The sequence below is a fragment of the Phyllostomus discolor genome, chromosome 12 (assembly GCF_004126475.2).
Source record: "Phyllostomus discolor isolate MPI-MPIP mPhyDis1 chromosome 12, mPhyDis1.pri.v3, whole genome shotgun sequence".
NCBI lineage: Eukaryota > Metazoa > Chordata > Mammalia > Chiroptera > Phyllostomidae > Phyllostomus > Phyllostomus discolor.
The window spans coordinates 53,684,659-53,708,481 of record NC_040914.2 but is presented as its reverse complement, the minus strand read 5'-3'; the positions used below and the strand labels follow the sequence as shown (position 1 = coordinate 53,708,481).

Here is a 23,823-nt window from a genome sequence, read left to right as displayed (position 1 = left end):
GAAACACATTTACAATAATGGTTGAACATGAACTCCTCTCTCAGAACTATCGATGGAACTAGATTGCCAAAAATAGGGAAGAACTCAACAACACCATCAGTCAACAGGATCTAATTGATATTTATAGAACGGAACACTCGCTCAAAAATTGAATGCTTTTCTGCTATGATCAAGAACAAGGCAAGTATAGCAGTTCTCACTACTCTTTTTCAACATACTGCTGCAAGTGCTAGCCAGTGCAATAAGGCAAGAAAAGGAAATGAAAGACATGCAGATAGGAAAGGAAGAAATAAAACTGTACCTATGCACAGATGACATGATTATCAATTAAGAAAACCTCAAGGAGTCTACTCCCAAATTCCCAAACTCCTAGAACTGATAAGTGAATTCAGCAAGGTTGCAGAGTACAAGGTAAACACACAAAAGCATTTCTTTCTACACACTAGCAACGAACATATGCATAGTCAAATTTAAAAATATAATAGCACTTAAAATTGCCAAAATTAATTAAATAAAATACTTAGGTGTAAATCTAACAAAATCTGTGTAAGATTTGCATGAACCTCCATAATGCTAATGAGAGAAACCAAGGATCCCAATGAATGGACACATACTGTGTTCTTGGATGGAGAGACTCAGTATAGTGAAAATGTTGTTCTCCCCAAACTGATAAACAAGCCTGAAGTAATTTTTACCAGAATCCCACGAAACTTTTCTACAGGTATAGATAAGGGATCAGTTTGTCTGATTTCATTATTTATACAGCTACAGGAATCAAGACTGTGTGCTTTTAGCAGAGGGACAGACACATAAATCCATGGAACAGAACAGAGAACCCAAAATAGACTCAACTGATTTTTGACAAAGCTGCCAAAACATTTCAACGGAAGAAAGGGAGACTTTTCAACAAACGGTGCTGGAATAATTGCACATCCATAGACAAAACAAAACATAATAACCTAAGCCTCCCACCTCACACTTCCTACAAAGTTTACCTCAAAATGAATCACAGACTTTAAAAGGCAAAACATAAAACTATAGGACTTTTAGAATGAAACATGGGAGAATATCTTCAGGGTCAAGAGCTAGGCAAAGAATTCCTGCACTCGGCACTAAGGGCACAGTCCATAGGAGAAAAAATGGGTAATCTGGACGTCATTGACATGAAAAGCCTTTGCTTTGTGAAAGACCTTGTTAGGCCATTGAAAAGACAAGCTATGGACTGAGAGAAAATATTCATAGATTACATATCCAAAAAAGGACTAGCATCTAGAATATATTTTTAAAATTTTTCAAAACTCAGGAGTGAAAAAGCAAATAATCCAATGAGGACAGGGGCAAAGGCATGGACAAATTTCCCTGAAGAAGATATGAAGATGGCACATTAGCACCCAAAAAGGTGTTCAGCCACATCAGCCATGAGGGATGTGCCAGTTACAACTACTAAGAGGGAGCAGCACTCACTCATCGGAACGGCTAAGAGAAAGCAGTGACAATAACAAATGCTGGCGAGGATGCAAAGAAACTGGGTCACTCATACATTGCCAGCGGGTGGATACAACGGTCCAGACACTCTTGAAATCAGTTCAGCAGGGTTTTTTTTTTAAGATTTTATTTTTTTATTTTTAGAGAGAAGGGAAGGTAAGGACAAAGAGATGGAGATCAACGTATGGTTGCTTCTCACATGCCCCCCAGTGGGGGACCTAACCTGCAACCCAGGCATGTGCCCTGACTAGGAATCAAACCAGTGACCTTTTGGTTCACAGGCTGGCACTCAATCCACTGAGCCACACCAGCCAGGGCTGTTCAGCAGTTTTTTAACTAAACATGCAATTGCCAGTGACTCCGCTCCCGGGCACTTTCCCCAGAACAAGCAAGACTTAGGTTCACATACAAACCTATACATGAGTGTTTATAGCAGCATTGGTCACAATGACCCCAAGCTGCAAACAACCCAGGTGTCCTTGGGGAGCTGTGCAGAGAAACACACTGTGGTACATCCATCCCAGGGAATACTACTAGGCGAGGAAAGGAACAAACTGTCGATGCATGTGACAACTTGGATGGATCCCCAAAGAATTATGCGGAGTATAAAAAAGCCAGTCCCCAAAGATGACACACGGATGATTGCAGTTTTGTAACATTGTGGAGAATGTGACCAGACCAATGACCAAATAGTAATAAATGGTCCAAGTATAGCAATGGAGAACAGATTAGTGGTTGCCAGGGGTTACGGAGGGGCGAGAGGAGGGAAGTATGGATATAAATGGCCAACAGGAGGCAGCTTTGTGGTGATGGAAGCGTTCAATATCATGACCTTTTCAATGTCAATGTCTGGGGCTCTGATAGCCTACTCTGGTTTTCCAGGGTACACTGGATCTCTCTGTATTATGCCTTCTAACTGTTGGGGAATCTACCAGACAAATATACCAAAAAGTTTAATTAAAAAATATTTAGGTGACTGTAGTACAGACTGAGAGTGGATGGAGCAATAATAAGAGGATGAGAGAATGAAGAAGTTTGGGAAACCCATTTAGAAAAGATTACTTTTTATTGAGAACGTTTTTGTTTTGGGGGGGGGGGGTTGGTTGTCCAAAACTCCTCCAGAGCTTTCTGGTGGTGAAAATAATTTGCTTTGATGAATCAGGTGCTAGGGGCTTTACGGGCTGTGGTTTGAAGCAAAGCAGGTGGGGTCAAGTTTAGAAGAGGCAGGGGAGGTCAGGAGGTCGAGACCCAGGCCAGCCTGGCCTGCAGGGGCTGGTTTCTCAGGCTCTGGGCAGGAAATCCCCAGGAGTCCCTGGGGCCCCCTCTGTGGTCAGAGGGACCATCCCGGGACCATCCAGGAAATCGTCAGGGGAAGAGAAGGATCTGCCCAAGAAGAAGCTCCCTGAGCCAGTCCAGGCATGGCCGAGGCCCAGTGACTGGGCCGGTGCAGGGCTGGACTCCCTGGCCGGGGGCTGAGATTCTCCGGCCCTTGCCCCATCAGGCCCGTCCCCTGAGACGCCTGCACCACGGTTGTGCTCCGCATATTCGGTCTAAAACAGTGGTGAGTGGGTGTCAGAAACACCTGGGAGCTTTTAAACATAGACCTCTGGGTGCTCCTCCCAGAGTCGGATTTCAGAGGTCTGGGCTGGGGCAGGGAGTTTGCCTTGATATTCTAACAAATGTCAAGGTGGTGCTGATGCCGCCGGCCCAGGGAGCGCACTGTGGGAACCACCGGAGTGCGAAGGTGCAGGCGGGAAAGCCAGACAGGGAAGGCTGTCCTCTCCCGGCCTGGCACAGCAGAGGAGGCCTGAGCGGTGCGATCCCCGCAGGGCAGTGACCCAGCACCTGCGGGGGCCTCAGAGGCAGCGAAGTGAGTGTGTGTGCTGGGGGTGGTGGGGGAGAATGGGGTTTGGACTTGAGGGCAAAGTCTCAGGGGGACAGAGGTCTGGGCGTTCTGAGGGTGGGGAGGCCCGGGGCAGCGGGGGTGGGGGGTGGGGGGAAGGAGAGGCTGGCAGACTTCTAGGGAGACGATGTCTGGTGTCCGGGATGGAGGAGCTCATGTGCTACCTAGTGTGTGTGTGTGTGTGTGTGTGTGTGTGTGTGGCGGAGGGAGGGTTGGGGGGATCCCTAAGGAGGTCACAGGGGGTTCTGGGGGAAGGGCAGCAGTGGGTGGGTGTGATTCCTGAAGAAGCTGGGAGTTGAGATTGCGGGGGGCTGGGAGCTGATGTGGGGTTCGGTTTTCAAGGGCTGAGAAGAGATGTGAGATTGGGATTTGGGGCCCACAAAGGGGCGGTGGGGCTGAGCGGGGTACGGTGGGCGATCTGAAGGGCTCCAGGAGGCGCACCAGGTGAGGCGGGTGGCGTGCGGGTCCCCGCGGCTCGGAGGAATACGGCGGGGGCCGGGCGCTCGGTGGCGGGCGGGAGGGAGGGGCGGGGCAGGGTGCGGAGGGCGGGACAGGGGAGCTCACCCCAGTCCCTGCAGAAGCTGGAGCCCGGCGGCCGCGCCTCCCTGGCCGTCCCCACCCGGAGCCCGGCGCCGCTGCCACCGCCCCGCCGCCACCGCCGGGCGCCGTGACGCGTGCGGCAGTCTGGCCCGCCGCCCGTCTTGCAAACGACCCCAGCCCAGGCCGCAGCTCCCAGGTAACTAGGGGGCGTGAGACGGGAAAGGGGACCATAGGCCAAGCCCCGGAGACCTACAGCAACTCCAACCTGAGAACTGCGGGCGCTTCCTACTCCGGGGCAGGAGGCGGGGGCGGGGCGGGGGGAGCTGCTCCCCAAAGCCAGCCCAGGCCCTAGAATTTAGAACCCCTGAGCTCCCCCACCGCGGAGGGGCCCGGGTCGCGGCCGAGCCTCAGCCCCACCCCACATGTATCCATCCGAGGAGCCCGGGGCCCTGTGCTCCCTGCTCCTGGGCCTGCGGTCACCGAGGGGCACAACCCATCCCACGCCGTCCCCACACTCCTGCTCTCTCAGTTCCACCAAATCCCGAGAGACTGTTTTCTCTACCCCACCTGCCCCCACTGCCCACCCCCACCTGCAAATGGTCCCCACCCTGTAACTTAAACTGCTGCCCTTGAACCTTTCTCCCCCAGCCCGGGGCCATCCACCTCCTCCCCCAGGGTGCCCCGCTTCCAGTTCAATGCTTCCGCCACTGCAACGGGACAGGATGGAGTCTGGGCACCTGGGCGATGTGAGCGGAGCGGAACCTCTGTGCAGCCCGCCTGTCCTAAGCGGCCGCTGCCGGGACACTTGCAGGGAGGGTTTGGGCTGTAAGGGTCCGACTGTCAGGCAGCGCAGCGCGGGGCCAGCAGGGCGCCGGCGGCAGCGATCCCAGGCTGGGCTCGTTTAGCGTGGATTCTTTTCAGAGGGTCCTGGCTCTTGTGCGGCCCCAACCAGGAGCTGTGCCCCCTCCTGGTCGGGTGCTTGGGTCTCTGTGCCTGGAAGTTGGCTACTTCTAGCCCTTCCCTCTGGGGCAGGGCAGTGGGGCTGGACATGACCTCACCCAACCACCCTGGGGGAGGTGGCAGAAGGGGTGGTAGGGAGGGGTGGGGAAAGCCGCCCAGCAGGCCTGGACACAGCGTCAGCACTGCTCACCGCCCCCACCCCAGGCAGCTCTGAACCAAACTGCCGGCCTGGGGCCCTGCAGGAGTAACAGTGCTGGCTGTGGATCGGCACTGGGAACGCCCAGGGTCCGGGGAGTGGGGCCCGCCCTGCTCACACACCTCTGGAAACTGCACCTCTGGGAGCGGAGCCCAGTCCGGCCAGGTGGCAGTGAGTGGGCGAAAGGATGTGGACAAATCCTGGAGAGAATTATGCTTTCAGTCCCCAAATATCGAGCTCCCACCCTGCATGAGGCGCCACGCTAGGCACTGGGATGGCGCGGTTACCTAGACAGACAAGGCCTAGCACCCGGGAGCCTGCCTTCTGGGGCATTCTAGGAGACCGAGCCGCCGAGTAGCCAACAGACTGATGAGGGGACAAGAAAATCCTCTAGTGACGTGTGTGGCGAGGACCATGAAACCGGAGCTTGTCGCTCAGGCTGATGGCAGGGCTCCTTGGGCCAGGGTGGTCAGGGAAAGCCTCTGAAGAGGTGACCTTTGCGTTGAGACCCGAAGGAAGCGGCAGAAGGACCCCTGATACCCTCTGAGGGAACCGTGCTGTAGGCAGGGAACAGCCACAGTGGTCCTGTGTGGCACAGAGTCAGGCCCACGGAGAAGGAGGAAAAGCCAGCGTGGTTGTGGCCAGGTGCCCTGAGCAGGTGGGTGGGGAGTGGGAGCGAGCAGAGCGGCTGTGGCATGGAGGCACAGCCTTTCCTGACTTCAGGGCCCAGGAGACAGGAGCTGTTCAGCTGTCCCTCATTCCACGGTTTTTCTCTGCCCAGTTGCAGGGATTTGCACGGGTGGGGGTTGGGGACAGGGGGAAGGGGGACCCCTCCTGGCCCCCATAACAGTCACACTGGGGGAGAGGGGGCCAGACCACAGGTGGGTGGGGGCATGTCCCTGGTGCCAGTGAGAATCCTGCCTTGCCCACGGGATCTGCGCTGTGGGGCAGAGACAGGGAGACGACAGGGAGCCAGGCGTCCAGGTAGGGATGTCCCTGAAGCCCAGATCAGATCCGATCTGTCAGGGGGTGGGGAGGCCCAGCCAGGCAGGCAGCTGCTCCTGCTCAGCCATTGGTTGCCCACAGCAGCGAGTGGCGTTTGTTCTGGAGCCAAAGCCTCCGGGCAGAATCCAGGTGCAGGGAGGGAGCGCTCAGTGCCGCTGCCCTGTGGGGCAGGTGGGCAGGAGAGCCCCGCCCCCCTCCCCCCAGCCGGGCACCAGGGAGTACCCCCCCTCCCTGCTGCCCCTGCCCTGGGGGCTGGGGAGAGGGGCAGTTCAGTCCTGCTCTGCGTGTGAAGGAGCCCTTGGTGGCCCGGCCCAGGGCTGGCTCTGGCTCTGGTCGACTGCCTCCACGGTGAGGATGCCAGGCTGGGAGGAAACACCGGAGTCCCTCGTTGCCCCTGCAGGGGGAGGGGGCTGCCGGTCACCCTGCTTAGCTTCTCTGGGTGCTCAGAGCTGAGCTCGCAGGACCGAGACCTCAGGTCCTCTTGAAGTGGTGGGGCCGTCTGTCCTGCTGCAGGCTGGCAGGAGGCAGAGCTGGCGGCGGCGGCTCGGGAGCCATGGGGAATGTGGCCCCAGCGATGACAGCAGCAGGGCTGGGGCGGCCTCAGCTCGGTTCCTGGTCTGCCGAGCCCTGCTCTTCTCTGTGCCCACGGGGCCTGCGTGGCTCCGCCTGGGGCCACCTCTCTAGCTCAACCCAAGGGCAGTCCCTCTGGGGGCTGGGTTGGTTCCAGGTCTCCCCCATCCCCCCACCAGCCCCACTTGATCCCATGGCCTGTCAGGTCTGTGGTTCCCTTGTTGGCCCTTCCCCTTCCCTCCCTACCTCGCTGGTCCCCTTCGCTGCCCTGTTTCAGGTGGCAGGCAGGGGCTTGCTCCCGTGAACCTCACAAGGAGCTGCGTTTGGGACACAGGGCCCGAGTGAGCTGGCAGGCCCTCGGCCGGCCAGGGAAGTTTGCTTTTCTGCTGGTTGGTTTGTGTGGCGCTGATTCTGGGGTCTGGGGCGGGGGTGGACCTATGGACAGGCACAGTGGGGGTGCTCCTGGAAAGGGAGCCGGTGGAGCCGGGAAGGGAGGCCTGCGCGAGGCGGGTGGGTTACGGCCGGGTTGTGGCAGTTTCACACCTTCGGCTGGGCAGCAGCTCTCGAAGTGAAAACAGCCCTTGTTTTCGAGGCGGGAGCCCTGGTCCCAAAGTGGGCAGGCAGGTGCCTCGTGGATTTATTTTCTCATTTCTCATTTGGATTTATCCTTTTTTTTACTAACGGGGAAACTGAGGCACGGAGATCCTAAGTGGCTTACCCAAACTACTTGGCCCACTGGATTGACACTCCTGGCTGTTCCCCAACCAGGGCCCCCCTTGAATGGACCCAGGATCCTGGGGTCTTCTCGCAGGTGTGTCCTGAAAGGGGCCTTCCGTGCTGTAGCCCCAGAGTCAGGGGCCAGCCTGCTGTCGTCTTGAGGGGAAGTTTGTGGAGTCGGGCCTTGCTTCCGGGGCAAGGCAGCCCCTGGGGCAGGTGGCGGAGAGAGCTGGGAAAACGAGCCCATCTCTGGCTGCCAGAGCCCAGGTGTGGCAGGGCTGTGGGGGGCCAGTGCCAGCGAGGGGGCCCCAGACCGGACTTTGCAGGAGGAAAGCAGGCCACTTGGGTGTGCCATGGGGCGGGGGGCTTGGATCCCGGGAGGCTGGGATTGAGGGGGTAAAGGGGCAGGGAGGCGGCTGAGGGGCTGCTGCAGAGGCTGTCAGGGCACCCGTCGGGCAGGGGAGTGTGACCGGCTTCGCCCCCCTCGTCTGCGTGTGCCCACCGGGCTAGTCCCATCTGTTTCCCTGTCGGGGACTCACAGACAGGCCTCCAGGAGACTGACGAGGGCCCAGCTGCTGGCAGACCCGGCAGCGCGCCTGCCCCAGGCTCTGCTCTGGCAGCGCCGGTGCCCGCTGACCCCAGAGATGCTGCTCACTCCCACCCAGCGAACCTGGGGACACGGGGGGCCTGCCGCTGGCACAGCCCTGTCCCAAGCCTGGACAGAGGAAAGGGCTTAGGTGGTGGCAAGCAGCCAGAGGTGTCCGTGCGACATTCCACCCCCAGGCCTGCGTCCATCCCCTGCTCAGAAACTTCTCATTTGTCCCTGGCTGTCTGTGTGACCCGTGGGACCTTAGCCATGCTGCCGAGCCTTTCTGGGCAGCCTTATTTTTCTATCTGTAAAACGGGTGCTGAACTGGGTCGTCACTGAGACCCTGACCTGCCCCCCACCAGATCTGAGTCTTCGTTATCTGACTGTGGGCGGCCCTTGTTGGCACGCACACTTCCCACCCCACGTTAACTTCCCCTTGGCATCCCTCCCGCCGTCTGGCTGTGCCCTCTGCCCCAGGCCCAGGTGACTGCTAGTTCTCCCTGTAATCGAGTCTTGCCGCCCTCGGGGCGTGGGGTCACCGCAGGCAGGGCCCGGCCCAGCGCCTCGCCAGCACCAGGGCCAGGGCGAGGCATCAGCTCCTACGGGGCCACCTCCGGCCAGCCCACACATTCCTCAGTCTTATCTGGGGGCCCGCCCCGCTGGACTCTGCCCTCCCACCCAGGAAGCAACACCCAGAGGAGCTGCTAAAGAGTTCCAGGAGCCTGGAGCAGGGCCCCAGTGGGCTGGAGGTGACATTCTCAGCTTCCTGCCTGGGGCTGGAGAGAACCGGCGTAGGATGGGGTGGGTAGCGGGATTGGGGGCTGGGGGCGGGGCGGCGGCTGGCGAGACTGACAAAGGGAACTGTTCCTAACCTCTGTGCCAGCTCCTGGGGACCCCTCCGTCTCTGGGAGGCTTCCGAGGGGCTCCTGCACACGGAGGGGGCCAGGTGCCCTAAGTCTGCCCCAAAGTTGAGGCAGGAGATCAGGCCGGACAGCAGCTCCCGAGCCACCTCTCCCTCTTCCCTTACCTCCGCCTCGGTGCCAGCGCCCATCCTCCCAGGAAGGGGTTAACCGCCAGCCAGCCCCAGCCGTGAGGGAGGGGACTGGGCTGGACCATTTTCCTCGCGGCTGCCTCCACCTCGGTTTTCCTGAATGGTTCTGGCGTCCAGGGGTGGGGAGGGAAGGGAAGGAAGAAGGGCGGGAGGAGGGGGAGGAGGGGAGGGAGGAGTGTGGGAAGAGGAAGGAAAAAAGAGCGAGACAGCCAGGGAAGAGAAAGATGTCACTGTCTCATCTCCCTGTCATTTTCATTTCCAGCAGGCGCCGGGCGAAGGAGCAGCTAGAACAATGCTGAGGCGGGCGAGGTGAGCCGCGGCCGGCTCTGCCTCTGTGCGGAAGCCCCGGAGGAGGATCTCGAACAGGTGATCTGAGGAGCCCGAAACTGAGGCCACCTGGGCGTCCCCCGCCTCGCCTCGGCCAGGCCCTGAGCCCAAGAGAAGGTGGGGAAACCATGGCGACCAATTTCAACGACATCGTCAAGCAAGGCTACGTGAGGATGAAGAGCAGGAAGCTTGGGGTGAGCCACCCTCCCGGGGCCCTGCCGGGGGCCGGGCGCCGGGGACTTGGTCTGGAACCTGGCGGGTCGGGGTGCGCGGCCGGCGCCGCCATGCATTTGTGGTCGCCGGGCCCCTGGCCGGCGGGCTGCCTGGCATGCGCCTGGGCCCGGCCCTGCTTGCTGCAGCCCCCGCCCCAGCAGGACTGGCGGGCATTCCGGCGGCTGGGCCGGCGGTGGCAGCCCAGGCTCCTTGGCTATTGTTGAAGTTGTCACCAGGGCAGCGGCAGGGGCCAGGAGCACGGAGCGGAGACCCCTTCTCGCTTCCCCTCTGCTCCTCCTTGTGCTCCTCCCCGCGTCTCTCCCCCTACTCCCCCCCGCCCCTGGCCTCTTCTCTTTGAAGTGCCTTCTCGACCCCCCGCTTCCCATTGCGTTCTGCGTACAGGTATTTATTTCTCTTCGGGTGTCGCTGTTCCCGTGAAGGAAGTGTTTGGAAAGGAGAGTGGCTGGTTGTGGGGGCGCGCGCTGGCGGGAGGGGTGCAGCGGCCGACGTGTCTGTGGTTTATGAATGAGAACTTGGGGCCCTGGCTCCGAGTCGCTCCCCCCTGCGCTGGGCGCTGGGCCTGGAGCTGGGGCTTGGAGATGATGAAGCCTCAGGCACACCTGGGTGGGCACCCTCTCCCACCCCCTGCTGGTGAAGACCCCCCACGAGGCATAAGCAGGGACCCCGGGGACCGGCTTAACGATCTTGGTAGAATTGTCCAGGAGTTGGCTGCCCCTGTCCCTCTGCCAACCCTCCCCACCTCCACTGAGGGACCTGGTGGCTGTCCCCTCCCAGCAGGAAGGAAAGAAACCCTGGTGACAGAGGCGGCCCAAGTCTCTGTGTTTTACCCGGGTCCCTGGTCCCTCCTCTCGTCCCTCCCCCATGGCCTTGATGGGGTCTGGGTGGGATCAGACTGCTCAAGGCTTGCTGGCTGTGCCTGAGGGGGGTGGGGGAGGAGCAGGGCTCCATACCAGCTCCCTGGCCTGGGTGGATGGAGCAGTGGTGGCCTTGGAGAGGGGTGCCCCTCCTGCCTGAGGGCCCAATGTGGGTGGGCATGTTTGCAGCCTTATCTGAGTGTGGATCTGTGTCCTGACCTGGGCCCCAGCCCAGGAGACTGGGCTCTGGTGGCCATCAGCCACTCTGCTTTTACCCTGAGGGAGCAGAGACAGGCTGAGCTGCGGTGGGGGGCCAAGTGGGGGACCCAGCTCCTCATGTGGCTCCTCATCCCCATGGGCTCCGACCTGGCAGGTCCCCAGGGGCCAGCTAGGCTGAGGCCCTGCCCAGGACGAAGCTTACCCGGAAGGCAAACCACCTGGGTCAGCCCCTGGGCCCAGTCTGAGGCCTGTCCTGGCAGACGGGGAACCTCCAAGGTGGGCACCGCCAGGGGAAGGGGCGTGGGGAGCCGGGCACATGGCCAGGCCCAGTAAGAGGTTCCCCCCACCCCGCAACTCAGGGAAGTCAGCTTCCCCAGTCAGACCTGGTTCCAGGGACTGTGGTCGCCGCCAGGACAGCCATTACGTCTCACCCACAGGGCAGAGAGGGAGGGGCGGGAGGGATCAGGAGCCCACCCCCAACCTGCCAGGGCCTTCCTCCCAGGCAGAGCCCGGCAGGTCTCTGAAGGAGCGATCAAAGCCAGACCTGTGAGAAGGGGAGAAGGAGGGCCCTCCACGCAGGGGCTCCCTGGGGCTCTGTGAGTGTGTGTATCCCTGTAACCAGGCAACCCGGGTGCTCGGGCCCCCCAGGCCTCTTGCCCCTGACGCAGCAGCGTGGAGCCCTACCTGGCAGGGCATATCTGGGGCACGCATCCATCCGTCCATTCATTCACGGTCTGTCATCTGGTCATTCAGAGCTCTGTTAACGAGGCTCCCAGGATGTGAGTGAGGAGTCTGAGAATAAAACACTGTGTTTGCCCTTAAAGGAGCTCCTGGCTGAGAGCTGAGGCCTGCTGCCGTTTAGGTCGATAGGCCAGGGGCTGAGCCAGGCCCTCCAGGCCCCCTGCACCCTGGGACTCTGACTGCCCAGGACCTGTGCCTACAGAGCAGACCAGGGTTGGGAGGGGGTGGGGCTATGGCCCAGAAGCCCCCTTGCCACCTCTGCTCTGGGCCACCCCTTGGTGTCCCCGGTGTTTGCCAGTGAGAGGAATATCAGAGATTTCTGCGGGGTGGGGGTCTGCGGGCCCTGGAGTGCCCACTGGGAGGGGTGGTGCATGCCAGCCAGGCTCAGGGCTGGGTGAGAGCCGGAGACGGGGGGGTAGGCGTGCATGGAAGGAAGAGTCTGCAGCCTGGCCAGGGAGCCAGGGCCACCCCTCAAGTTGTCTGACCCACCAGTTTGCCCCTGGAGCCCTAGGGAATGATCTGCTCCCTCCCTGGCACTTTGACCCTTGGGAGGAGTCCCAGGAGCGGTAGCGGGTTTGGGTGGTGTTGGGCACAGGGTCACTGGCAGTGGCTGGACAAGGAGGGAGCCTGTCAAGGGAAGGCACTGTGCTCTGGTGTGACCCCAGGTTCTTGGTGCCTGTCCCAAATGGAACAGGCAACTCACCCCCACCTCCTGCACCCCAGGGTGGTGGGAGAATGACAGGAGGGTGAGGGAAGCGCCGGAGTCAGGAGCCGGGCCCGGCTCCAAGGCCCAGGCTGCGGTGCTGTGCGGGCCGGGGGTGGAGAAGGGTCCCGACCCCTGTCCCCAGGACACTCCCACTGTGCGGCTGGTGCTGCTGGAGCCCTGGGGGGGTACTGCGTGAGCAGGGGGCTCCGAGGTGAGGCTCTGGGTCCAGACAGCCTGTTTGGGAGACTAGCTCAACCGTTTACTAGCTGTTACGTCACCGCTTGGTGCCTCAGCTTCCTTGTCTATAAAGTGGACAGAACAGAACTGACCTCGAGTGACCCGAGGTCACCTGTGTGGAGCCCTGATACCAAAAAGGACGCATATGGGGCCCCTGGTCAGCGCTGGCTGCTCACATCACAGTGGAGCGACGTGGGGGCTAGGGGTGCTGAGCCCCCTTTCCCTCGAAGTAGAAAGCCTTGACTCCTCGGTTGTCCCTCGGTACCCGCAGGAGGTTGGTTCTAGGGCCCCGCAGATACTCAAGTGCGCTGGTGCTCAAGTCCCTTCCATAAAATGGCATAAGAACAATGCAGGCAGCAGGCCCACCACATCCACAGATGCTCAGCCACAGACAAAAACCCCCGCGGAGCCCTGGCCAGTGGGGCTCAGTTGGTTGCAGCATCATCCTCATCAACCAAGAGGTCGCCGGTTCGATTCCCTGGCAGGGCACATGCCTGGTTGTGGGTCTGGTTCTGATCCATGTTTCTCTTTCACATTGACGTTTCTCTTCCTCTCCCTCCCTCCCTTCCTCTCTAAATTCAATAAGCAAGTCCTTGGGTGAGGATGGGGGAAAAAAATTCTGTGAAACCCAGGATACAGAAGGTGGGCTGTATATTTATTGAAAAAAAAACAACAACCATGTATTGTATAAGTGGACCCCATGGTTCAAACCTGTGTAGTTCAAGGGTCAACTGTACACTCAGAGCTGAGCTCGCTGTAAATGGAGCTCACCCTCTGTGGAACAACAGCCTCCCAGAGCCAGCCAAGAAGTGACAGTTTGGGGAGAACTCCCCCAGGGTTTGCCAGGTTTTCCCCTGGGCTGGGGCCTCCTGGCGAGGCTGCGTGGTGCTGCCCCCTGCGGTAGGCAGGGGTAACTGCAGGGCCCTGTTGGGTGGCTGGCAGGCCAGGGAAGCCTGATCCCCTTGCCATCTTGCCCCACAGATCTACCGCCGGTGCTGGCTGGTGTTCCGGAAATCCTCCAGCAAGGGGCCCCAGCGGCTGGAGAAGTACCCGGATGAGAAGTCAGTGTGCCTCCGAGGCTGCCCTAAGGTTAGGGGGCCTGGGCCCTAGCTCCCCTGACCTGTAAGCAGCGAGGAGTCCTGGGGCCCAAGAGCGCCCTCTGGGGGTGGTGAGCTGTGGGGGGTGCAGAGGGAGGTGCAACCTGGCTGAGTCCCTTGTGGATGCTGTCCCAGGTGACTGAGATCAGCAACGTGAAGTGTGTCACGCGGCTCCCCAAGGAGACCAAGAGGCAGGCGGTGGCCATCATATTTACTGATGACTCAGCCCGTACCTTCACCTGCGACTCAGGTGAGCCCTGGGGGCTGCAGACCTCCACCCGGCGCCCATGGGCCAGTGCGGGAAGGCAGAGCAGGGCAGGCCCGGCTGGGAAGATGGCTGGGGGTGCCTGTGACCAGGCAGGCGGCAGGATGAGGCAGGGCCGACAGGTAGGATTCGCTGGCCCTGCCCTCCCTGCCTGGCGTTGTGGGACAGCTCAGGCTTAGCAGATAGAGGCGGCGGGCTGTGGGGGCCCTGTGCTGGCACAGGACGAGGTGCTGTCCTCTCCAGAGCTGGAGGCGGAGGAGTGGTACAAGACCCTGTCTGTGGAGTGCCTGGGCTCCAGGCTCAACGACATCAGTCTGGGGGAGCCGGACCTCCTGGCCCCGGGGGTGCAGTGCGAGCAGACAGGTGAGGCCTGGCACTGGGAGAGGGAGGGGAGGGGGCCGGAGGCCTCCCCACAGGAAGCTCCAGGCCGGCTCCTCCGTCCTCACCCCCTGCAGATCGCTTCAACGTCTTCCTGTTGCCCTGCCCCAACCTGGACGTGTACGGCGAGTGCAAGCTGCAGATCACCCACGAGAACATCTACCTCTGGGACATACACAACCCCCGCGTGAAGCTCGTCTCGTGGCCCCTCTGCTCACTGCGCCGCTACGGCAGGGACGCCACACGCTTCACCTTTGAGGCAGGCCGGTAGGACCCTCCTGCCCCCCCACCCCTACCCCAACACAGCTATGACGGTGGCTGCCACTCACCTGCGCCAGGCACTGTGCTGAGGCTTAAGGCATCCATCAGCGTAGCAACCCGAAAGGGAACAGTGTTCCCACTTTCCAGATGAGGAAATGGAGGCTGACGGCAGGCAGGGCGGGGAGGGGCTTACTGCGATCAGATGCTTGGCCTCACATCGCATGCAGGCCCTGGCACGGACTGGCTCTGGGGCCGTGGGCCAGCCAGGGCCTGTTCTCATCTGTCACAGAGGGGATGAGAAAAGCACCTAACCGCACGGGGTCGTGGGGAGGGGTAGGTACCTGCAGTGTGAGCTCAGGAGCCAGCTGGCCTAGACCCGAGTTCTGGGTGATCCTCCCTGTGACCTCGGTGAGGTGACTTACACCTTCTGCATGCCCGTTTCCTCACTGTCACGTGGTCTGAGATACCCCGACTAATGAGGAAACTAACAGTGCAGGGACCGGAGAGGGTGGGGAGAGAACTGAATGGCCCAGTTCCTGTGGATCGCCCCCTGGCCCAGGGAAAATGCTGCCAGTCTGCTCACACTGCGTGTGGTCAGACCCCAGGCGGCAGCCCTGCCGGCTCCCCAGGGGGCCCGGGGTACAGGACAGTCCCATCAGGTGCGTGCACGTGTGGGGTGGAGTGCCCACCACCTCGCTACTTGTGTCCCCAGGATGTGCGATGCTGGCGAAGGGCTCTACACCTTCCAGACGCAGGAGGGGGAGCAGATTTACCAGAGGGTCCACAGTGCCACCCTGGCCATCGCCGAGCAGCACAAGCGGGTCCTGCTGGAAATGGAGAAGAACGTGAGGGTGAGGCAGTGGGCGTCTTGGGCCCGGGGTCCAGGGGAGGCTGATGGGCGGGCAGAGTGCCTGCAGCACGCCAGGTGCAGTGTGCACAGGTAGAGGCGGCAGAAGGGGTCTGGGGATGGGCTGCCCCGGGTAAGCCACGCCCCCAGGGCTGATGGGAGGGACCCTCCTCTGGCCCACAGCTGCTGAACAAGGGCACGGAACATTACTCCTACCCCTGCACGCCCACTACCATGCTGCCCCGCAGCGCCTACTGGCACCACATCACCGGCTCCCAGAACATCGCCGAGGCCTCCAGCTACACTGGTGAGTCCCTGCAGTGCCCGCAGCCACCTGCCGCGCCGCTGTGGGAAACGGGGCCTTCTGGGCAGGGGTCCTTCCCCCTGGACTGGAGTCCCGAGGCTGCCCGTGTGTCCACAGGTGAGGCATGTGGGGCAGCCCAGGCCAGCTCAGAAACGGACCTCCTCAACAGATTCATCCTGCTAAAGCCAAAGCCCAGCCAGGGGGACGGCAGCGAGGCCAAGACGCCGGCCCAGTGACAGGAGGGCTGGTGTGCACGGACAATGACTGAGGCTGCCCAGCTGCAGGGCCGAGCGCAGCGTGCTGAGGGCAGCCTCAGGGGCTGCTGGCCAAGAGCCTAGAGAAGGGGAGCCCGCTGTCCCTTCCTTGCCCCCGTGGGTGAGGCCGGACCAAGGCCAAGGGCTGGCCACACCACCTGAGCATGTGAGGGGCTGGAGCTACCATGGGACTATATACTGTTAATGATTTTAATATATATGGCTTATGACATATTCTATATTAATGAGATTCCCCCGTCCCTCCCTGCCACCCACAGTTTTTAATCCCATGACCAGGCCAGTCGAGGCTGGTTTGAATGTCCTCGGTGGCACAGCCCTCCCGCTGCCAGGACTCGCGTGAACTGCCCGGGCCGGAGGAAGGTGGTCGGAACTCTGGGCCGGCTTTGCCCAGGCCGCCCAAGGGCTAAGGTGGCAGGCAGCTTCTTGGGTCCTCCGGGGCCGGAGTGGCCCGAGGAGGTGCCACTTGATGGCATCTGGTTGACACCTCAGGTGAAAGACTGGTTTTAAAGATGTCTGCCCAGGCCCCTTCCTGTTTTGGAGGCCGAGAAGCTTGCCCTGTGGGGGTGAGTGCCGAGACCTCAGCCAGGGGAGGGGGCTGGCCCCCAGCTCTGCCCTGCCCCCAGGCCAGGCCAGGAGGGAAGGCCGCAGGCCTGCTGTGGGGAGCTCCCCTGCTGCCCCCCCTCACTGACCTGAGGCGGGCAGAGCCCCCCGCACAGGCGCCCCGCCCCGCATCTGGCCGCCCTCTGGCCAGAAAGCACTCAGAAACCAGCCCTTCCTCGCCCCCCTCCCCACATGGTGCTGAGGCTCCCTGCTGAAATGCAATTAAAGCAACTGATTTTCTAGTGCTGGTATTTATTGACTGCTGGGCAGAAGGGCTATCTTTCTATCCACACCGAACCTACGGTTGCGTGTATGGTTTGTTTTTTTTTTTAATAAATACTTTAGGGTTCTGATTTGTGGGAACAGACCTTGTTACCTTGATGTAAATAACCACTACCCGAGTTGTGGCAGGAGGACGAGGAAGCACTGGCTCCCGCAGCAGAGCCCTGGAGCCGGGGAGGGGCCGCGGCCAGCTCCGCCCACCCTGAGGCTGCCCCGGGGGAGGACGGTCGAGAGGAACATCCAGCCCGACCACAGCCTGGACCAAGGCCTCGGGGAGGCAGGCAGAGCTGGCTGGCTCAGCTAGTGGCACGATGACGCATGAAGGAGATTATGTTGTGCTCTTTATTGCCAAAAATAAAAACTCTACTGTTAATAAATATCACTTCCTTTCTGGACTGTATTGCCGTCATCTCCAGACCCCTCCCCCCAGACTGCCTAATTGACCGCCTTGGTGCGCTCCTCCCTACAGGACACAGGTCCTTGCACTCCCCTCCCGTCCACCCCAAACTAAACGGACCGCTGGCAGTGAAGTCCTAACTCAGGGGCAGAGAGTGAAATACAGGGTTTATTGGGGGGGGGGGCCAACCAGGGTCTAACACTGTTCTCAAGTTAGGACACTCGGGAACCTGAGTGACGTATCAGCAGGAGGGCCCTGGGTTTGCAGGCAGCCTGAATGAGAGTTCGCGCACTCACCCCTAACACCAGAAACCTAAGGTACGACTGAAAATGCCAACTTTTGGACAAAAACCAAACCTGAAATGACCAGAGGAGGGTCCAGCTCAGTTGTTTTCAACAGGGAAGCAGTGCGACCCCTACAGGCCGGTTCAGCAACGGGGGAGGGGGTCTGGGTTCCGGGGAGAGGGCGGGCAATCAGCAGGCGGGGGGCCAGGGATGCTGAGTGTCCGAGAAAAGACTGCCCTGCCCCGGATACCAGCGTCACCCTGGCGGTCTCTCTGTGACCAAGCAAGGCTGGGACGGGCCTGCCTTCCCCACCGCGGCCTCTCTGGCGGGTACCGATGGCTGCCAAGGAGGGTAAGTGACCGCTGCCCAGACCTGGAAGCGAGGCATCTAGGGACAGACCTGCGACGCAGCCCGGATCCCTCCGCGCCGGAGCAGGCGAGCCGCAGCTAGTTTATGGTTAGGACGTCACTCTGGATCTCGTGGCTCAGCTGGGTCTGTAAGTCACTCAGCTTCTTCTTCAGTCCAGAGAGGGCGGAGAGCACGATGGTTTCAGGGCGCAGGGAGCCGCAGGACTCCACGTTGTAGTAAAACCTGAGGGGCGAGGGCCGGTGAGAAGCCTCCCCAAGGGGCAGGCCGCCCCGCCCCGCCCCTCCGTGCGGCGTCTGACTCCCTCCCACCGGACCTCCCCCCGCCCCGGGGTGACGTCCCTCCGACGCTACTACCATCTCAAAACCAGCCCCCCGGTCAGTCCAGTCAGTGAAACCCCCCAACACTTCTGTGCGGCTGCATCCCACACTGAGAAAGGGGAACACACACAGGCAGGGCCGCAGGGGCCGGCATGTCCGTGGCCAGCAGTAGCAGACGAGTCAGTGCCTGGCCCCAGGTCCACCCCCCTTCTTGGGAGGCTGAAACCCAGAATGCGGAGGGCTTGGATACCTGGAGGCCCCCTTCCCCACGGTGACTGAAGGGGGGTGTGCACACAGTGAGGTCGGTGGTCCTCAGCCCCGCTCAGCCCACGGGAGCGGGGGCGCGGGGAAAGTGTCTCCCCAACCCAGAGCCTGCACCCAGGCGGCACGCTCTCTCGCACACTTCCCCTTCCCGAGCCAGGCGGTCTCCTACCTCTCGGGCTTGCCGTTGGGGTCATAGGGCGCCTGTGACTCATCCTCATCCAGCTCCGAGTACTCGCTCTTTGGCCTGGGGTCAAGCACAGGGCAGCACAGGGTCGCTACTGCTGCTTCCAGAGTCCCTGTGCCCACAGCGAGGATGCCCACCCACTACCCACCCCACCCACCCCAGCTGCCTGCCTCCACCATACTCCAGCCGGGACCCACCATTCCTCTGGCTTGGGGTACACCGTGTGCCTCAGGGCATTGTCGGGGTCATATTCGAAAGCCACCCCTGCGGTCGGGTTCCACTTTGCGTGCTCCTTGCCAAAGCCCTTTTTGGCGTAGGCGCGCAGCCTCAGCTCCTGGCCCTTCCGCAGCTTGACGATGAGGATGTCTGTGGGGGGAGGTAGGGGTCACTCACCAGTCAGGAGAGGCTCGGCCCCCCCAGCTCTGACCCGGAGTGCTACCAGAAGGCCCCAGACACCCGGGAAAGCAGACCGGAGGCCAACGGAGGAGGGGACCGGGCAGCACGAGAGCCTGGTCAGGTCGCCGCCTCCCCGCTGGCTGGCAAAGCGGCGGCTCGGGCAGACCCCACACACGCGCTCCAGCCCCTCACCATCCTGCTCCACGTAATCGTTGGGGTCGTTGTCTCGGTTCCGGGATGTCACCTGGAGGGGCCCAAACACAGACATTTATTAGCTGTCCATCGCCCAGGCACCACTTCCGGAAACGACTTTCCAGGACTTCCAGTCACAACCTGCCAAACCGGGAACACGGTGCCCGGGAACGAGGTGGCAGAAGTGCCTACTAGGACCCGGTCTGTGCCGGTGACTCTCCCACCCCTGCTTCTCGGCTCTGCGGCCGCCTGCTCGGCCCAAACAGGGCCGCGGCCTCTCACAAGGGTCCCGGGGGAGGGGGGGCACGGGGAACCAGCAGGGCGTCCGCCCTGGCCCGCAGGGCGCAGAACCGGCACTGCGGGGCCCCAGAGGGCAGCCGGGGAAAGGCGGTGTCCTGTAAGAGTCCACCCCGTCCGGCCCACTTGCAGGCAGGGAAGCTGTCCGTAGACACTGACCGGGATGACCCGGGGGCTGTTGGAGATGAGGTCTCGGGACGTGACGTGACGAGTCTGGTCTTCGTTGCACCGCACGTCGAGAGTGAACTCCACCGAGCACTCGGGGCAGAACTCCTCACACGTGCAGTCCTGCGGCCGGGAGACAAGCAGCAGCGAGTCTGTGGGGAGCCGGCGGGCTCCGAGCTCCCCGCTCCTCCCGCGTGTGCAAGGGCCGGCCGGCCTCTGGGCTCTCGGGAGCTGTGTCGCCCTGGCAGCCTCCTCAGAGGCAGGCACTTCGCAGTCTAGGGACAGCGTGGGCGTGCCGACACCCACGCTTCCCTCCACACGCGTCTCGGCCTGGCCCTGGGAGCGCTCCTCCCCACAGCACCACCGTGATGCTCAGCTCAGCCTCCCGAGGGCTAACTGGACGGGCTCAGGAATGTAATCACCACTTAAGACAAAATAAAGGGAACTGTAAAAAAAGTACTGTTCAAGTTCTAAGCTACTGACTTTTTCTTTAAAAAAAAAAAAAAAAAATTCTAGGCCCTGGCTGGTGTGGCTCAGTGGATTGGGAGCAGGCCTATGAACCAAAGCGTCGCTGGTTTGATTCCCAGTCAGGGCACATGCCTGGGTTGTGGGCCGGGTTCCCCAGTAGGGGGCAGGTGAGAGGCAACCACACATTGATGTTTCTCTCCACCCCCTCCCTTCCCCTCTGTCTAAAAATAAATAAACTTAAAAAAATTTCTATTATGAAAAACTGCACAAATTCACAAAAACCAAGAAATGTGTGAGACCATCCCTCAGCTTCAGCAGTCGCCCCCAGTTTGCCGCTCTTAAAACACCCCAGTCCCCAGGAAGGAGCTGCCACAATGCAGTCAAGCAAACTGCTCTCCCTTCACACCGGTGAGGGAAAGGCACCTGGTGCGCCTGTGGGGTGGGCCACAAACCCGGCAGGGGCCAGCACCCCAGTCCCTCGGCGCTGGTCCAGGGACAGGTCTCACCCCTGTCCTGTCCTCCCCGCCCCCAACCTTCCGGGGACTCCCTGCAGCGTCCCAGGCCCCCGCCACCAGGAAGAGACGCTCTGGGAAGCAGAGCCCGAACAGACCAGGCTCTGAGGACGGGCAGCTCCTGGCTGGCGTGAACGGGCAGTGCATGGGCTGACCTGACTCCCTGATGCCCGTGAGACTGACCGCTCAGAGGCCCCTCAGAACCGAGGACAGTGCGGGCCCCGGGCCTGGACACTATCTCCATACTGTCTCCCTAAGGGCTGGAAGCAGGGGAGCAGGAGAACTCCCCTGAAAACTGAAAGCCCCGCCTCCCCCGCCCCACAGCCCACCCGGCCGCCCAGCCTACCCGGGAGTACTGCAGCTTGTCCACGATGTCATCGCTGGTGAGGGGGATTAATCCTGGAAGACAGAAAAGCACTCTGAAGAAGGCCCAGCGGCCAGGCCAACCTGGAAGTCCCCTTGGGAGTGAGGAGGGTTGCTCTCTGACCCTTTCGCCTTCCCAAACCCGGCACTCACCAAGCCTGTGAGCGATGAACTCGTCGTGAAGCACTGAGGAGTTGGCATCGATCTGAACCCAGTCGATGGCTAAAGAGCGAAGGAAGCAGACATGCAGCTGAGCCACCGGGTTCACCGGAAGACTGGGAGCAGTGGCTCTCCAGGGTCGGGAGCCACCCGAGGTTCCTGGCCCTGGGGGCCTGGCCAGGCTGCCTGCCTCGGACTCGCACAGCTCTAGGCTGGGGTCCAGGAACCTGCGTTTGAGCGAGAACTACACCCCCACCCCCAGGAGGGTTTCATGCTGGGGGTTCCCTGTACAGACGAAAACAGCGCCTTATTTAACTCTATCGTCACTCAATCAATCAACGTTTATGGCACACCTTTAACAGGCAAGGCGTACTACGTATAAAATCCAATCCCTTCCGGCAGTGAGCTATTAGGAGGGGAAGGACTGAACGCTCCCATACACCTGACTTAATCACATACTCACTCACTCACTCATTTGTTCACATCTTCATGTAAACAAATGGCATTGGAGCCCACCTGCCAAATAAGGGGTGTGGACGCTAGGGACAGGCCAGAGAAGGACCAGACAGAGCCAGGCCCCAGCCTGCTTTGCCCCATGCCTCCTACTGCCTCCCCAACCCACATCAAATAAGGACCGAGAGCCAACCTTTTCTGTCTCTGCGTCTCTCCGCCCCTGCCACCCGCCCTGGCATTCCCTTGCGCCCCCCGGCACAGGCTACAACCCTCTGAGCATCCATGACACGGGCACAGCTCCTCCCTACAAAACCTGCCCAGACTTCTCTTAAGACACTTGCCACACTGCGCCTTGTGTTACATTTGTGTGCATTTTGTCTCTCCCTCAAGCTCTGAAAGCTCCTGGGGCAGGGTCTTCAGGTGTTTTAACTTTCGCATCCCCAGCTGTGGCCTGGAGCATAGCAGGCTCTCAATTATTTGCAGAACTGAATTTGTGGGCAAGGTGACATTTCGATTTGGAATGTTAGGGCTGCACGGTGAAGTGCAACTCCCTCACTGTACTTTTGATGAAGCAGAGGCCCAGAGGCATGGAGCGGTTAGGCCGAGGGAGGTCCAGCAGGCCAGGCTCTGAGCTGCAGTGACGCGGGGGACGAGGTGGCTAGACCTCCCGTGCACAGACCACTGGCCTGCTTAGTTCCCCTGGAGTTCGTGTGCCATGCAGCAGCTCTGACGTTTCTTTTTCCTGACCCAGCCCCTCCAGGCCGACCCTCAGAAAACACCTGCAGAATGTTTGTAAATGTTTAAAACACCTGGCACAGTGTGGCCGGAACCAGAGCGGGACCAGACCCCCCCTCCTCTAAGCACCAGCAGCACCTGGGCTCTGCCTCTCCGGCACGGCTGGTCCAGGACTACTTTGCACCAGCGTTGCCTGTGGACGCACCTCTGACCTGCAGCTCCACTGTGGGCTCCAGGGGGTGAGAACCCTATGCTGCGCAGCTCTGCATTCCCAGTGCCCGGCCACTGCCTGGCTCTGAAAATGCTCCGTAAGTGCACTCGAAGAAACAGACTCATAAAAAGACATCTGCAGGGCCTGAACACTCCCTAGACGCCAAGCACTTAAAGGCGAGGACCTCCGGTAATCCTTCTTATCACCCTCGTGAGTACTACCGGTGTCCCGAGGTTCCAGAGGAAACTACAGCCCACAGTTCAAAAGCTTGCCCAAGTTTCACAGACACAGGAAGTAAAAGCAGGCCTGGAACCCAAGTTCGCAGACTCCCGCACCCGCGCTCTTCACCAATGCAACCGTAAGAGCGGGCCTGGGTGGCCCGTGGGAGCCAGGGCGGTGGCCAGAAGCGGCCCTGGTGTCTTCTCTGCGCCCTCACCCCTCGCCCAAACCAAAGGCTGGAGGCAGAAGCGCCAGGTGAGTGTGGTCGGGGGGCGGGGGTGAGTCTAGGAAGGTACTGGTAGCCTGGCAACGAGAAGGCGGGGATCGCTTACCTATTATGGGCACCTCAGCGATGAAGACTCTCCGAATAGAATTGGCCACCCTGGGGGATGAAAATCGAACGGCGTGAGGGCCCCGCAGCCTCGACGTGCCGATCCCGCGCCTCCCGGTTCCCTGAGTGAAAGCGACACGGGGCCCAGCAGACACGACCCCATCCCCCCGCCCCGGCCCCCGGGGCTCGAGCCACCAGCCGCTTCCTTCAGCAGCCTTACGCTAGGTCCGTATTCTCGATGATGAATTTGACATTCTCGTCGGTAAGCTCCGTGATTCGGACGGTGGGCTGGTTGGCGTAGGGCATGGCGACCCGCCTCCCGGCCGGACTCTGGCGTCTGCCCCGCTGCGCACCGCGGCACCAGAAGTTACCGGAAGTCGGTCAGCTTGGTCCCGGCCTCCTCCTCGAAGGCGCGCCCCACAGCGCCACCTGCTGCTCGGAGGCCGGGACTGCTCCGGGCCCGCCGTTTCCACCCGCCGCCTGATTTAAATGCACCCGGTTCAAGCATTGGATGATGATTTTGAAAAATATGCACACACACTTGACTCAGCAATAGCATTCCCACGAATTCATATTGCAGAAATACTTAATTAAGTTGTGAGCGGATACATTTACAGGGAAGATCACTGCAACACTTTGTAATATCAAAAAATAACCAAAAGTGCCCTGGCCAGGTAGCTCCGTTGGTCCCAGTGTCATCCAAGTAACACGTCAAGGATGAGGTTTCCAACCTCAGTCAGGGCACATGCAGGAAGGAACCAACGAATGCATAAATAGGTGGATCAATGAATCGATGTTTCTCCCGTCCCTCTAAAAATCAATAAATAATAATTTAAAAAATAAAAATTGTCCATCAAGAGACCT

The 23,823-nt window shown here is 60.5% G+C and overlaps 2 protein-coding genes across 3 annotated transcripts; one reads left to right on the top strand and one right to left on the bottom strand.

The window, feature by feature from the left end:
• The first annotated feature begins 3,912 nt into the window (after nucleotides 1–3,912).
• On the top strand, nucleotides 3,913–16,724 carry DOK4 (docking protein 4). Of its 2 annotated transcripts, none has more exons than XM_036011882.1 (8): nucleotides 3,913–4,124; nucleotides 9,279–9,537; nucleotides 13,316–13,423; nucleotides 13,567–13,681; nucleotides 13,940–14,059; nucleotides 14,152–14,341; nucleotides 15,048–15,186; nucleotides 15,366–16,724. In XM_036011882.1, the coding sequence occupies exons 2-8, from the start codon at nucleotides 9,472–9,474 to the stop codon at nucleotides 15,720–15,722; spliced, it is 1,095 nt and encodes a 364-aa protein (XP_035867775.1). In that variant the 5' UTR covers nucleotides 3,913–4,124; nucleotides 9,279–9,471; the 3' UTR covers nucleotides 15,723–16,724. The 2 variants fall into 2 exon arrangements, with proteins under 2 accessions (XP_035867775.1, XP_028357636.1); XM_028501835.2 differs by lacking the exon at nucleotides 3,913–4,124 and having other exon boundaries at nucleotides 9,167–9,537; nucleotides 15,366–15,489; nucleotides 15,604–16,724.
• Nucleotides 16,594–23,334, bottom strand: POLR2C (RNA polymerase II subunit C). The gene is made up of 9 exons (XM_028501836.2): nucleotides 23,180–23,334; nucleotides 22,961–23,010; nucleotides 21,005–21,073; nucleotides 20,835–20,887; nucleotides 19,503–19,631; nucleotides 19,047–19,098; nucleotides 18,656–18,824; nucleotides 18,444–18,518; nucleotides 16,594–17,915 (listed from the first exon to the last, which is right to left on the bottom strand). Exons 1-9 carry the CDS (start codon nucleotides 23,263–23,265, stop codon nucleotides 17,771–17,773), a joined length of 828 nt encoding a protein of 275 aa, XP_028357637.1. The 5' UTR covers nucleotides 23,266–23,334; the 3' UTR covers nucleotides 16,594–17,770.
• Between the last annotated feature and the right edge of the window lie 489 nt (nucleotides 23,335–23,823).